Source organism: Loxodonta africana, chromosome 1, assembly GCF_030014295.1.
Source record: "Loxodonta africana isolate mLoxAfr1 chromosome 1, mLoxAfr1.hap2, whole genome shotgun sequence".
Lineage (NCBI taxonomy): Eukaryota > Metazoa > Chordata > Mammalia > Proboscidea > Elephantidae > Loxodonta > Loxodonta africana.
The window spans coordinates 55,774,302-55,787,708 of record NC_087342.1 but is presented as its reverse complement, the minus strand read 5'-3'; the positions used below and the strand labels follow the sequence as shown (position 1 = coordinate 55,787,708).

Below are 13,407 nucleotides of genomic sequence, written 5' to 3'. Positions count from 1 at the left end.
TCCAACTGATATTTTCACCTGATAAGTACTGGAGATCATGCCATAGTAGTATATGGAGACTTTATTCCTTCTCATGTCTGCATACTACTCTGTTGTGTGCATCGCCATTGCTGTCGGGTCGATTCTGACTCATAGTGACCCTATAGGACAGAGTCAAACTGTCCCATAGGGTCTCCAAGGAGTGCCTGGTAGATTCGAACTGCTGACCGTTTGGTTAGCAGCCTAGCTCTTAACCACTACACCAGTAGGGCTCCGTTGTGTGTACAAACCGGTAACCGCACCCGTTGCCGTTGAGTCAATTCTGACTCATAGTGACCCTATAGGACAGAGTAGAACTGCCCCATAGAGCTTCCAAGGAGCGCCTGGTGGATTCGAACTGCTGACCTTTTGGTTAGCAGCTGTAGCACTTAACTACTGTGCCACCAGGGTTTCCATTGTGTGTATAGATTCTGGTTATTTCAACCTCAATTGTTGGCCATTTGGGATGTTTCCAGACTTGCTGTTATATGCAGTGCTGCAGATCAGTAGTCTTGTGCCCACATCTTTTCACATATTTTGCACTATATTTTTGGGATAGATTCCCTAGAAATGGATTGGCTAGATCAGAGGGTAAATCCATATGTTTGCTGGCTATCGCCAAATTCCCCTTCATGCGGTTTTGCATCCTCACCAGTGAGAACGCCTGTTTCTCTACAGCCTTGTCAACAATAGTCTTTTATATTTTTGCCAGCCTGACAGGTGAGAAATGATGCCTCTGTGTAATTTTAGGCACAAGATTGAACATTTTTTCATGTGGTTAAGAGCCATTTACATTTTTTTCAATAGAGTTCTTGGCCTTTTTCTTCTCTATTCTTAGAAGCAGTTTTTATATTAGGGATAATTAACCCTTTAAGATTGTTTATTAACCTGAGAAAATGGCCACAACATATGTGTGTGCGTATGTGTAGGAAAACAAATGAAATATATACATCCTAAATATCACCAGTAGTTATCTTTGGGTAGTTGAGATTATAAGTGATTTTTATATCCTTCTTTATTCTTTTTTGATTTGCAAGATTTCTCATCATGAACATATTATAAATCAGGAAAAAATATTTAGAAACCTTAATAAGAGATTGGCTAAAGAATGTACACTGGGTGATTACCAAGGTGTTGAGTAATGTATTTCAAAGCTTCATATTAGTTCACAGTATTGATTTACTTTGAGTACTCATTCAGTCAGCAGTTGCATATTGAGAGCCTACCACGCCAAGCACTATTCTGGGTTCTGGAGCACTAGCAGTGAACGAAACAGATATGGTGCTTTCCCTCACTGAGCTTATTATATTCTGATAAAAGAAAAAAGACAATAACTAGCTTAAAAACATTCATGCATCTGTATCCTGTTTAATATACAATCCTGTATATTGACTTTCGGATGTACTTTCCTTTGTTGTGAGACACATAAGTGTGTGTGTGTTTTCACCCATGTCATTTTGTTGAAGATGTTCATACATAATTATCTCTTTACTTCTCTGTCTCATCTACGGTGTAAGCTCCTGGAGGGCAAGAACTTTTATCTTATCTTTTTCTCCCTTCCATGTATGTAACACAGTGTCTGGTGATAGTGGACATTGTAAGGTTATGAATGGCCTCTTTGACAGAAGCCCAGATTCTAAAACCCCTAGACTGGGAGGCTTCCCAGGACACAGGACTCTCAGTGCTCAAATGAAGACCGTCCAGGAAACCGTTCAGCTGGTCTACCTAACTTACAATGCATTGTGACAAAAACTATGGTGGGGATAGGTGTGGGATGCTGGGGTATCCAGGGGAGAGAACATAAGCTAGTCTCTGGAGGCTGTGAACAGTTTCCTGGGAGAGGTGACATTTGAGCTGACTTCTGAAGGATGGACAGGAGTTACCCAGGCAAAGAGGGTACCACTGAATTTTACGTATTTACTAGATTTTACATACTTCGTTTTACTAAATTTTACATATTTGGTAAGAGAAACATTTATGTTTCCTTAGGTGATGTGGGATCTGGTTGTACTTTTCCATGTAGTGAGTACCAACTTTAGAGTTTGACCTTTAGGGTCCATTCAGAGCCAGTGAACGAACCCTGAGTGCAGCAACCTGGCAAGGAGGATGTGGCCAGATCCGTGCAGCTCTCCCGCTCGCCCTCCCAGTCCTTTTGACTTGGCTGCTATGTAATCTTTTGTGAAAGTCTGCCAGACAAAATCTAGGTGCTTTGTTTCCTCCACTGTATTCCTCTGCTACCAAAAAATTCTCATGCGTATTTGTGTTGGTCCAAAGTTCACCCTGTGTACATCTCTATAACGCTCAAGATATGTCAGTATATTGTATGTGTGTATGTTCAATGAAGGATTGGCGCTTTCAGCTCCATCTCTTTTTGTCTCAGTCTTCTAACTCCTGTCCCCACCCTGATCCCACTGCTTCTTTGGTGTTCGCATCTTCTTCCCCCTTTCTTTCCCATATGCATTTTACTGCTCTAGACCAACCAGTAATCCATAGGCTTTTGCTTTGGACTTTTAAAAAAATTGTTAGAAATATATGTAAGACAACATTTGCCAAGTCAACATTTTTTGTATGTACAATTCTGTGACATTGATTACATTAGTCATGTTGTGCAGCCATCACGTCTATCCATTGCCACATTTTCCATCACCATTAACAGATACTGAATACATCCTAAAAAATGACTCCCCCTCTCTCCCTCTCTTGATCTCTACATGTCTGCCTATTCTAGATATTTTATATCGGTGGGATCATACATTATTTTTCTCTTTGTGTCTGACTTATTTCACTTAGCGTAATGTTTTCAGAGTTTATCGTTTTGTAGCATGTATTAGGACTTTGTTTTTCTTTATGGATGAATCGTATTCCATTGTATGAATATGCCACATTTTGTTGAAGACCGAAGAAGAACCGACGCCTTTGAATTGTGGTGCTGGTGAAGAATACTGAATATACCATGGACTGCCAGAAGAACGAACAAATCTGTCTTGGAAGAAGGACAGCCAGAATGCTCCTTAGAAGTGAGGATGGCTAGAATTTGTCTCACATACTTTGGGCGTGTTATCAGTAAGGACCAGTCCTTGGAGAAGGACGTCATGCTTGGTAGAGTAGAGGGTTAGTGAAAAAGAGGAAGACCCTCAACAAGATGGACTGACACGGTGGCTACAGCAGTGGGCTCAAGCATAACAATGATTGTGAGGATGGCACAGGACCGGGCAGTGTTTTGTTCTGTTGTACACAGGGTCACTGTGAGTTCGAACTGACTTGATGGCACCTAACAACAACAACAACAACATTCATCTGTTGATGGACACTGGGTTGTTTCTGTCTTTTAGCAATTGCGAATAGTGTTGCTGTGAACATGGCTGTGCAAATACCTGTTTGTATTCCTGCTTTTGATTCTTTGGGGTATATACCTAGGAGTGAAATTGCTGGGTCACATGATAATTCTGTGTTTAACTTTTTGAGGAACCACTGTACTGTTTTCTATAGCGACTGTTCCATTTTGAATTCCCACCAGCAGTGGGTGAGAGTTCCAGTTTCCCCTCGTCCTCTGAATTTTATTTTGGATTTTTGCCTTAGGCTGTTGAATCGGTTGAGTGTAATTAGTGTTAGGGTGACAAACTGTTCCTTTTTTGCCTGGTACTGTCCCAGTTTTAGTGGGAAACCCCTCAGTTACGTACAGTTGGCTAACCTAGTTAGTACTGACCTCAGAAACCGTTATGTCACAAGTGACTTGGATGCTCATGATGTTTTGTTTTCTTGCATTCGGTGTGGAAGTTCCTTTCATCATAGACTGTACCATCAGGTGATGTCATGTCACAGGAAATGGCTAATCTCTGTTCCTGTTTAATCTTTAGCCAAAGGCTTTTGAACAGTACTTGAACCTGGAAGACAGCAGATTGCTAAATCATCTGAAGACGTGTTCTGCAACGTCTAGACTTCCCTATGATCTCTGGTTCAAGAGGTGCTTTGCAGGCTGCTTGCCTGAATCCAGTCTACAGAGGCAAGTATTTCTTTTAGTGGCACATTGAAGGCTTGGATTCAAAGAAAAATCCTGGTTTTTCCTGTGATCATGCCTCGGAACATAAATTTGCCTTAGAGCAACACAGTAATATGACACTAACTTCTCCAGCAGCTAACTTAACACATGACTCTGCTTCTTATTGAAAGAAGTGCAGTTAGAAAAGTTGAGGGCCCTCAGTGTGCTAGATGCTGTTCAACATTTACGTTTGAAATAGTCTCCAGGGGTTTATATAGATACGGGCTTTTCCTTTCCAGAGACGTGGATCTTAATCTAGAGAAATTTTATTAGTTCTCAGTTTTATCATAGCATCTTTAAAGTAGCTGAAGGCAGTCAAAGATTTGAGGCTCCAACTCAGCCTTTTCCGTCTTTTTCAGACACCTCTTATGGGCAAGCACTGTGGTTCCCAGAGTGGAACAGGCAATGGGCCCCTCCCCTCCAAGACCTTACGATGCAGTTGAGAAGAAAGGCATTACGCAGAGAACATTACAAGACGGTGTATAACTAAGCATATATCTAGGGTGGTTTCAGCTTTCAGAGATATAGGGATTGTTATCAGAATAATTCGTTTAGTGTGGTTACAAGTCTCTAGGACTTATTGGGTGGTGCAAATGGTTAACACACTCGGCTCCTAACTGAAAAATTGGAGGTTCAAGTCCCCCCAGAGGTGCCTCAGAAGAAAGACCTGGTGACCAGTTTCCAAAAAATCAGCCGTTGAAACCCTACTCTGACGCACGTGGAGTCGTCGTAGTTGGAGTCCACTCGACAGCAGCTGGTTTGACAGGTCAATAACTGGCTCCTAAAGCCCTTAGAGAAGGTTCAGGATGTGTCAGAACCACTGGCGAATGAAATTAACTTTATGTAATCTCATATGCTGCTTCTGTTGTTCCTTAGTGTGTAATGCTTGTATTAGTATTAAAAAATATTAGTAAAATAGGAACCTTGGTTTAGGACTTCCCTTTTCTTCCCCCGAAATGTCAGGTTTTAAAACATTAGGCAACGGGCAGTTGGTCGATTTATAGCAGACCAGTATTTTTCAGTGATTTGTCCTTTTTCCTTCCAACTGCTGATTGTGTCTGTGATAGATTTCAAAGGATTGATCGATTGATTTTGTTGTTGTTGTTTTAATGGTTATTTCACAATTGTTTTTCTCTGAAGCTTATACTTAAAATAGAAGGAACAATTTGATTTTCTTTTGTAATTTGAGAAGTCTGGGTAATGATAAATTTCAAACTCATGTAATTTTATTGTGTCTCTTTATTTTTGTAGAGTTTGGGATAAAGTTGTAAGCGGATCCTGTAAGATCCTAGTTTTTGTAGCTGTGGAAATTTTATTAACCTTTAAAATAAAAGTAATGGCACTCAACAGTGCTGAGAAGATCACAAAGTTTCTGGAAAATGTAAGTGTGCTTAATTAGATTTGATTTAGAATCCAGACCTGAAGTCAGTTTAGCAAGCCCGATTTTCCTACTGCATTAAATGATTTCAGAGAAATGATATTTTTAGATTATAAGAAACATTTTTTCCCCTTGAAATTGTTTTTGCTCTAAAGTTAGCCTGTGGGTGGTAATCGTTTGCACCCTCTGCTTAGGGGGGTGATGTTCTGGTAGTGAGACTGACAGGACTGCTGGGAGCTTGTCAGGAAGCGAGGAGGGGACACCTGTCACTGTAGGATGAGCGGTGTTTGTTAATGGAAAAGGAACCCTTCTGTTTGGAGGGATTTTGTAAACTCTTTCATTTCTGTTCTATCCCCGGCATAATCCCACTTGGGTTTGTTAATGTGCTTAAGGATTAATTTAGTACGTGTCGATAAAGGTCTAAATGGATCAGCTTTTCCCCGTGTGTATCTTAGAATGCTCTTTACCAGGTGAGAGCTAGGTGTGAAGACACTTATGCCTGAATGAATTTCACAGCAGCCAAAACCTATGTTTTTTTTTTTTTAAATCAGTTAGTATTAACATTTGAAAAGCACCTGTTAAATGGTACCCTGGTGGTACAGTGGTTAAAGCCCCTCGACCGCTAACGGCAAGGTTGGCACCAGCCACTCCGCAGAGAAAGCTGTAGCAGTCTGCTTATGTAAAGATTTACAGCCTGGGAAACCCAGTGGGGCAGTCCTATCTACTCTGTCCCATAGGTCACTGTGAGTCGGAATCCACCCAGCAGCAGTGGGTTTTTGGGTTAAGTGGATGCGCGTTGAGTAAATGAATCGTCATCTTTATACTAATTAGTGGCTAGCAGTGTCAAGACCTGTGCTTAGGATTTTTCATCCTTTAAACAGCTCTGTGAAGGGCCATCATTATCCCCATTTTAGAGATAGCTTAGGTGAGCTGCCCCATGTCACACAGTTAGTAGGCAGTGCAGGATTTGAATCCAGATTTGATACGAGAGCTCTGTAGCATGTTGTCAGGTGACATGTGAAACAAAGTTCCTGAAAGTCTTTTTTTTTTAATCACTTCCTTTCCTTCCTTCTGTCCTTCCTCCCTCCCTCCCTCCCTCTTTCTTTAATTGTAATAAATACATAGGTAACAAAATATTTGACAGTTAAACGCTCTTCACACGTACAGTTTGTGACATCATGTTCATCATGTAGTTCACCCGTTACCCTTAACAGAAGCTCTGTCTCCTAAGTAACGACTCCTCCTCTCCTCCTCCCAGCAGCCCACCCCCAGTAACCACAAATAGACTTTGGTCTCTGTACGCATTTGCCTGTTCTAGATACTTTATATAAGTGGGATCATACGATATTTGTCCTTTTGTGACTGACTTATTTCTCTCAACACCTGGCAATCACTTACGCTATCTTAAGGTATCACTTTCTGAAAAGCAGTGAAGACTCCAGTAGAAATACGTTTTATGCCACAGCATAACTGAAGTTGTTAGCTCCGAAATTTAATGACGATCATTTTGCATGTTCACAGATTCCCCAGGACAGCTCGGATGCGATTGTGAGCAAGGCCATCGACTTATGGCACAAACACTGTGGGACCCCGGTACATTCAGCCTGAGCGCTCCTGATGCTTCGGGACAGTCTGCCAGGCCTGCCTTGAGCATTCTGTTTTGGGGACATGGTCTACTAAACTGAGTGAAAATCACGTTCTTGCTCTGGTGCTCGAGGCGTAACTTCTTTTGCCAGTAAAATTATTTAATTAAGATAACTGCTGTTGCTGTGTTGCAGAGCAGCACCTTTTGGTTATTCAGAAGCACACAGTTCAGCTCTGAACAGCATTTTTAAAGGGTTGTTAGAAAATAACTCCCAGTTTTAAAGGCATTCAGTCAAGGTGGGTGGGCATATTACTAAGCAGCGCACTAAGCCTGCCTGCCTCTCCCTAATTAGCGTCAAGCTAGCTACTGTCTAAGGTCTATTTCTGGAATAAAGAACAAATTCCCTTTCTTGACACCTCAGATTTGGCTTTTGTCGATTCAGTACTTGTTTAAATCTAAGATGTCTTTTGAGGCTTCATCTTGCTAAATTGGCTTTAAACAAGTTCTTACATTTTTTTTCTCTTTGTGAAAAATGAAATTAAAGTTGCTGAACAAAATCTGTCTAAATTTACCTACTAGAATTTTTTCTTGATGGGTTATTAAATGCTGGGAGGGCTGTAGGAGCATTCCACCACACACAGTAGAAGAGGGAGAAACTGCAAGCTCGTGGCCCTGGGCCGTATTGTGCCACATAATAGAAGCCATTCAGTGGATAGTTCCAAACTTTGAGACTTCAGTCAGTGAGATGGGGCCCTTTGTCTAAGACTGGCATGTGAGAGAGGAATACAGGGATGGCACGATTCATCTGTCAGACGTATAAGAGCCTGAACTGGGTTCTCCACCACCTCTCCCCTCCCAAAGAAGAGGGAGAAAATGAAATGATGGAGCTGCAGTTCTGAGAATTAAGTCCTTCCCAAATGTGTAAACTACATATTGAGAAAGACTTCAGAGAAACCCAAGTTGTTGAAACCAGCTGGTTCTTCTGTAACATATCCAGGAGTATTTAATTTTTTAAAACCAAACATCACACTGAGAAGAAAACCTCCCTGTCTTACGCTGGGTTCTTAGAGAAGCAAAACCAGTGAAGCGCATATATATATGGAGAGAGAGATTGATTTATCTCAAGGAAATGGCTTACGCCATTGTAGAGGTTGAAAAGTCCTAAGTCTGTGAGTCTTTCTGGAAGCTTCTGATGCATGAAGCTGCAGGGGCTGACAGTCCCAAGATCACCAGGTAAGGTGGCAGGGTGCTGGCTCACAGGCTACAGTGGCTGTTGAATCCAAGATCACTAGTTAAGACGGCAGGTTACTGGCTCAAGTCCCAAGAGCTGGAGGTCAGATGATAATGAGCCGGATACAGAATTCAGAGAGCAAAAGCCAGTGAGCTTTGCCAGAACGACCGTATATATTGGATGTGGGACACACCCCTCAGGACACTCCTCTTATAACTGATTGATCACACCAGATTACATCGTGGAGGTGCTTAAATTATATCACAAAATGAAGAAATTATTACGTAAGTGCCAAGTCACATCATTACGTAACTGCCAAACCTTCATTACATAACTGCCAAACTACTGAGAATCATGGCCCAGCCAAGTTGATACAACCTTAACCATCACAGTCCACCCCTTATCGACTTGGTACCTGTACACATATCCTTAAACCATACACAGTCTTAAATAAAGACAATTACAAAGCCATACTTGCACATAACATAATAAAACAAACGTGTACAACTGAAAATGCACTAGCCCTGGTTACATCTTATATAAGTGAAGAAAACAAGAACATTTGATGCACACATACAAGAAAAGAATAAATTATAGCCCCCGTTTCTGCAACTGGTCACGTAGTCATAACTGGTATTTAGAACTACCTACTAAAACTAAAAAAAGAAAAAAATTTTTTTTTTTTTTTTTTTACTTCCACCACCCATTCTGTATTCCCTTTGCCCTCAGCAAGCACCTCAGCTGGTTTTGGTTCTTTGGTGGGGTGACCCATTCCTGAAGGGTCTGGGCCATTAGTAGTCATGTCAGAATTGGGTTGCTGTAGTTTTCCATTGACTTTAATCACAGGGCATGGTAGTATTAACAGACATCCTGAGGGATCTTCTGTATTCCAGACATACTCTACCTCCATTATATAATAGCAATCTAATTTCCCCTTGGTAATGAGGATCGATCATACCAGCTGATAACACTAACCCCCTTCTTTGCCTGTTGCTGCAGAAGCATGAGGAGCCCAAAGTGGCCAGGTGGCATTCTTAACTTCCAGTTCAGTGGAATCATTGTGTTTCCTGGAGGGAGCATTCCTCCCATTAGAACTAAGACCTCTAGACTCACAGAGCATAGATGTGCATAGACAGGAAAAATTTTATGAGTGGGTCACTCCTATTTCCACCCCTTGATTTCTGAAACTATGAATCTTGGCTATGGGGAGAAAGAGCACCATGTATTGGACACTGGTTTAGAGCATATGCAGCCTCCTGGAAAACACTGCCCCAACCCTGGAAGGTATTACCATCTAGCTGGTGCCACAATTGTGTCTTAGAGAAGACCATTCTATCGTTCTATCAAACCAGCTGCTTCAGGATGATGGGGAACATCGTTTAAGACCAGTGAATTGTGTGATCATGGACCCATTGCTGTACTTCCTTTGCTGTGAAGTGAGCCCCTTGATCTGAGGCAATGCTGTGTGGGATACCATGACAGTGGCTAAAGCATTCTGTAAGTCCACAAATGGTAGTTTTGGCAGAAGCATTGCATGCATGGAAGGCAAATCCATATCGAGAGTAAGCTTCTGTTCCAGAAAGGACAAAACACTGCCTTTTCCATGATGGAAGTGGTCCAGTGTAATCAGCCTACCACCAGCTTGCTAGATGATCACCGTGAGGAATAGTGCCATGTGGGGGACTCAGTGTTGGTCTCTGCTGCTGACAAGTTGGGCACTTAGCAGTGGCAGTAGTCAAGCTGGCCTTAGCAAGTGGAAGTCCATGTTGCTGACCCTATGCGTAACCTCCATTCCTGCCACCCTGGCCACTTTGTTCATGAGCCCATTGGGCAATGACAGGAGTGGCTAGGGAAAGAGGGTGTCATCCTATCCACTTGTTAAAATCCTCTGCTGAGGTCACCCTTTGGTGAGCATTCACATGAGACACAAATATCTTCACTTCTTTGGCCGATTCAGAAAGGTTTATCCACATACTTCTTCCTTATACCTCCTTGTCTCCCAATTTTCTAATCGTGTTCCTTCCAAGTCCCTGACCATGCAACCAAACCATTGGCCACAGCCCATGGATCAGTACGCAGTTGCACATCTGGCCATTTCTCCTTCCAAGTAAAGTGAACAACCAGGTGCACTGTTTGACATTCTGCTCGTTGGGAGGATTTCCCTTCACCACTGTCCTTCAAGGAGGCCCCTGAAAGGGACTGTAGTGCTACCGCTGTCCACTTTTGAGTGCTGCCTGCATATCCCACAGAATAACCTGTAAACCAGGCATGAGTTTTCTCTTCCTCAGTCAACTGATCATAAGGAACTTCCCATGAAGCCATAGGTGCAGAGTGGGAGGGCAGATAATGTGACAGGAATGGAGACCATGGGCATTTGGGCCACTTTCTCATACAACTAACTTGTGCCTTCAAGTCTTGCTTGAGTCTGTTCTCGTATATACCACTTCCATTTAATGATGGAGTGCTGCTGTGCGTGTTCAACTTTATGGCTCTGTGGGTCAGACAACACCCAGCTCATGATGGGCAGCTCAGGCTGCATAGAGTCTCGGTGACCCATGGGTAAGCGTTCAGTCTTTACTAAGGCCCAGTGAAAAGCCAAAAGCTGTTTCTCAAAAGGAGAGTAGTTGTCTGCAAAGGATGGCAGGGCTATGTTCCAAAATTCTAAGACTGCAAACAGCATCTCTGCCACAGACACTTCAACACCATTGGATCAGCTGGATCATATGGCCCAAGTGGTAGAGCAGCTTACATGGCAGCTGAAACTGTTGTAGAGCCTTCTTATGTTCTGGGCCCCACTCAAAACAAGCAGCTTTTCGAATCGATAAATGGGCGGGAGTAGCACAACCAGATAAGGGCTATGTTGCCTCCAAAATCAAAAGAGGCCCACCAGGTGTTGTGCCTCCTTTTTAGTTGTGAGAGAGGCCAGGTGAAATAACATCCTTAATTTTGAAAGGAATATCTCGACATGCCCCACACCACTGGACCCCTAGAAATTTCACTGAGGTGGAAGGCACCTGAATTTTTGTTAATTTCCCATGCAAATGTTTTACCAGTAAGTCCGGAGTCATTCACACTTCTTCCATAATAGGTCCAATCAGCATAAGGTCATCAATGTAATGGATCAGTGTGATGTTTTGGGGAGGGGAAAGGCGATCAAGGTCCCTGTGGACTAAGTTATGAGATATGACTGGAGACTTGATATAGTTCTGAAGTAGGACAGTGAAGGTGTATTGCCGACCTTCCATCTGAAGGCAAACTGCTTCCGGTGTTCCTTCAAAAATGGAATCAAGAAGAAGGCATTGGCCAGATACCAGGTTGTTGTTGTTGTTAGGTGCTGTTGAGTTCATTCTGACTCATAGCGACCCTGTGCACAACAGAACGAAACACTGCCCAGTCTTGTGCCATCCTAATAATCATTGTTATGCTTGAGCCCATTGTTGCAGCCACTGCATCAATCCATCTCATTGAAGGTCTTCTTGTTTTCTGATGACCCTGTATTTTACCAAACATGATGTCCTTCTTCAGGGACTGATCCCTCCTGACAACATGTCCAAAGTAGGTAAGACGCAGTCTCGCCATCCTTGCTCCTAAGGAGCATTCTGGTTGTACTTCTACCAAGATGGATTTGTTCGTTCTTTTGGCAGTCCATGGTATATTCAATATTCTTCTCCAACACCACAAATCAAAGGCATCAATTCTTCTTTGGTCTTCCTTATTCATTGCCCAGCTTTCACATGTATATGATGCAATCGAAAATACCATGGCTTGGGTCAGGCGCACCTTAGTCTTAAAGGTGACCTCTTTGCTTTTCAACACCTTAAATAGGTCCTTTGCAGCAGATATGCCCAATGCAATGCATCCTTTGATTTCCATGGGTGTTGTGGATCCAAGTAAAATGAAATCCTTGACAAGTTCAATCTTTTCTCTGTTTATCATGATGTTGCTTATTGGTCTAGTTGTGAGAATTTTTGTTTTCTTTATGTTGAGGTGAAATCCATACTGAAGGCTGTGGTCTTTGATCTTCATCAGTAAGCACTTCAAGTCCTCTTCACTTTCAGCAAACAAGGTTGTGTCATCTACGTAACAGAGGTTGTTAATAAGTCTTCCACCAATTCTGATGCCACATTCTTCTTCATATAGTCCAGCTTCTCAGATTTTTTGCTCAGCATACAGATTGAATAGGTATGGTGAAAGGATACAACCCTGACGCACTCCTTTCCTGACTTTAAACCACTCAGTATCCCCTTGTTCTGTCTGAACAACTGCCACTTGATCTATGTACAGGTTCCTCATGAGCACAATTAAGTGTTCTGGAATTCCCATTCTTTGCAATGTTATCCATAATTTGTTATGATCCCCACAGTAGAATGCCTTTACATAGTCACTAAAATACAGGTAAACGTCCTTCTGGTATTCTCTGCTTTCAGCCAGGATCCATCTGACATCAGCAATGATATCCCTGGTTCCACGTGCTCTTCTGAATCCGAGGAGATATATTAATTTGCTGAAGCAATGAAACCGCATCTGGAACAGCAGCTACAATTGAAGTCACCACCTGTAAAGTTTATGATAATCCACTGTCATTCTCCAAGATCCATCTGTCTTTTCACACAGTCCAAATAGGTGAGTTGAATGGGGATGTGGTGGGAGTCACCACCCATGTGTCCTTCAAGTCCTTGATGGTGGCAGTAATCTCTGCAATCCCTTCAGAAATGTGATATTGCTTTTGTTCACTGTTTCTCTGGGTAGGGGCAGTTCCAGGGGCTTCCACTTGGCTTTCCCCACCATAATAGCCATTCATTCACTTGTCAGAGATCCATTGAGGGTGTTCTGCCAGTTGCTGAGTATGTTGTTGTTGTTAGGTGCTGTCAAGTCTGTTCCAGATCATAACGACCCTATGTACAACAGAACAAAACAATGCCCAGACCTGCACCATCCTCACAATCATTGTTATGCTTGAGCCCATTGCTGCAGCCACTGTGTTAATCCATCTTGTTGAGGGTCTTCCTCTTTTTCGATGACCCTCTACTTTACCAAGCTTAATGTCCTTCTCCAGGGACGGATCCATCCTGATAAGACGTCCAAAGTAGTCTTGCCATCCTTGCTTCTAAGGAGCATTCTGGTTGCACTTCTTCCAAGACAAATTTGTTCATTCT

At 42.4% G+C, this 13,407-nt stretch overlaps 1 protein-coding gene across 4 annotated transcripts in view; it reads left to right on the top strand.

The window, feature by feature from the left end:
* Positions 1-12,875, top strand: part of TBC1D7 (TBC1 domain family member 7) — a 29,502-nt gene extending 16,627 nt beyond the window's left edge. The window contains exons 6-8 of one of the 4 annotated variants that reach the window (XM_003416463.4): positions 3,876-4,021; positions 5,309-5,438; positions 6,957-12,875. In XM_003416463.4, the coding sequence (XP_003416511.1) occupies positions 3,876-4,021; positions 5,309-5,438; positions 6,957-7,043 (363 nt within the window). In that variant the 3' untranslated portion in view covers positions 7,044-12,875. The other 3 variants (XM_023555808.2, XM_064280775.1, XM_023555809.2) reach the window with 3 other exon arrangements.
* The last annotated feature ends 532 nt before the right edge of the window (positions 12,876-13,407 follow it).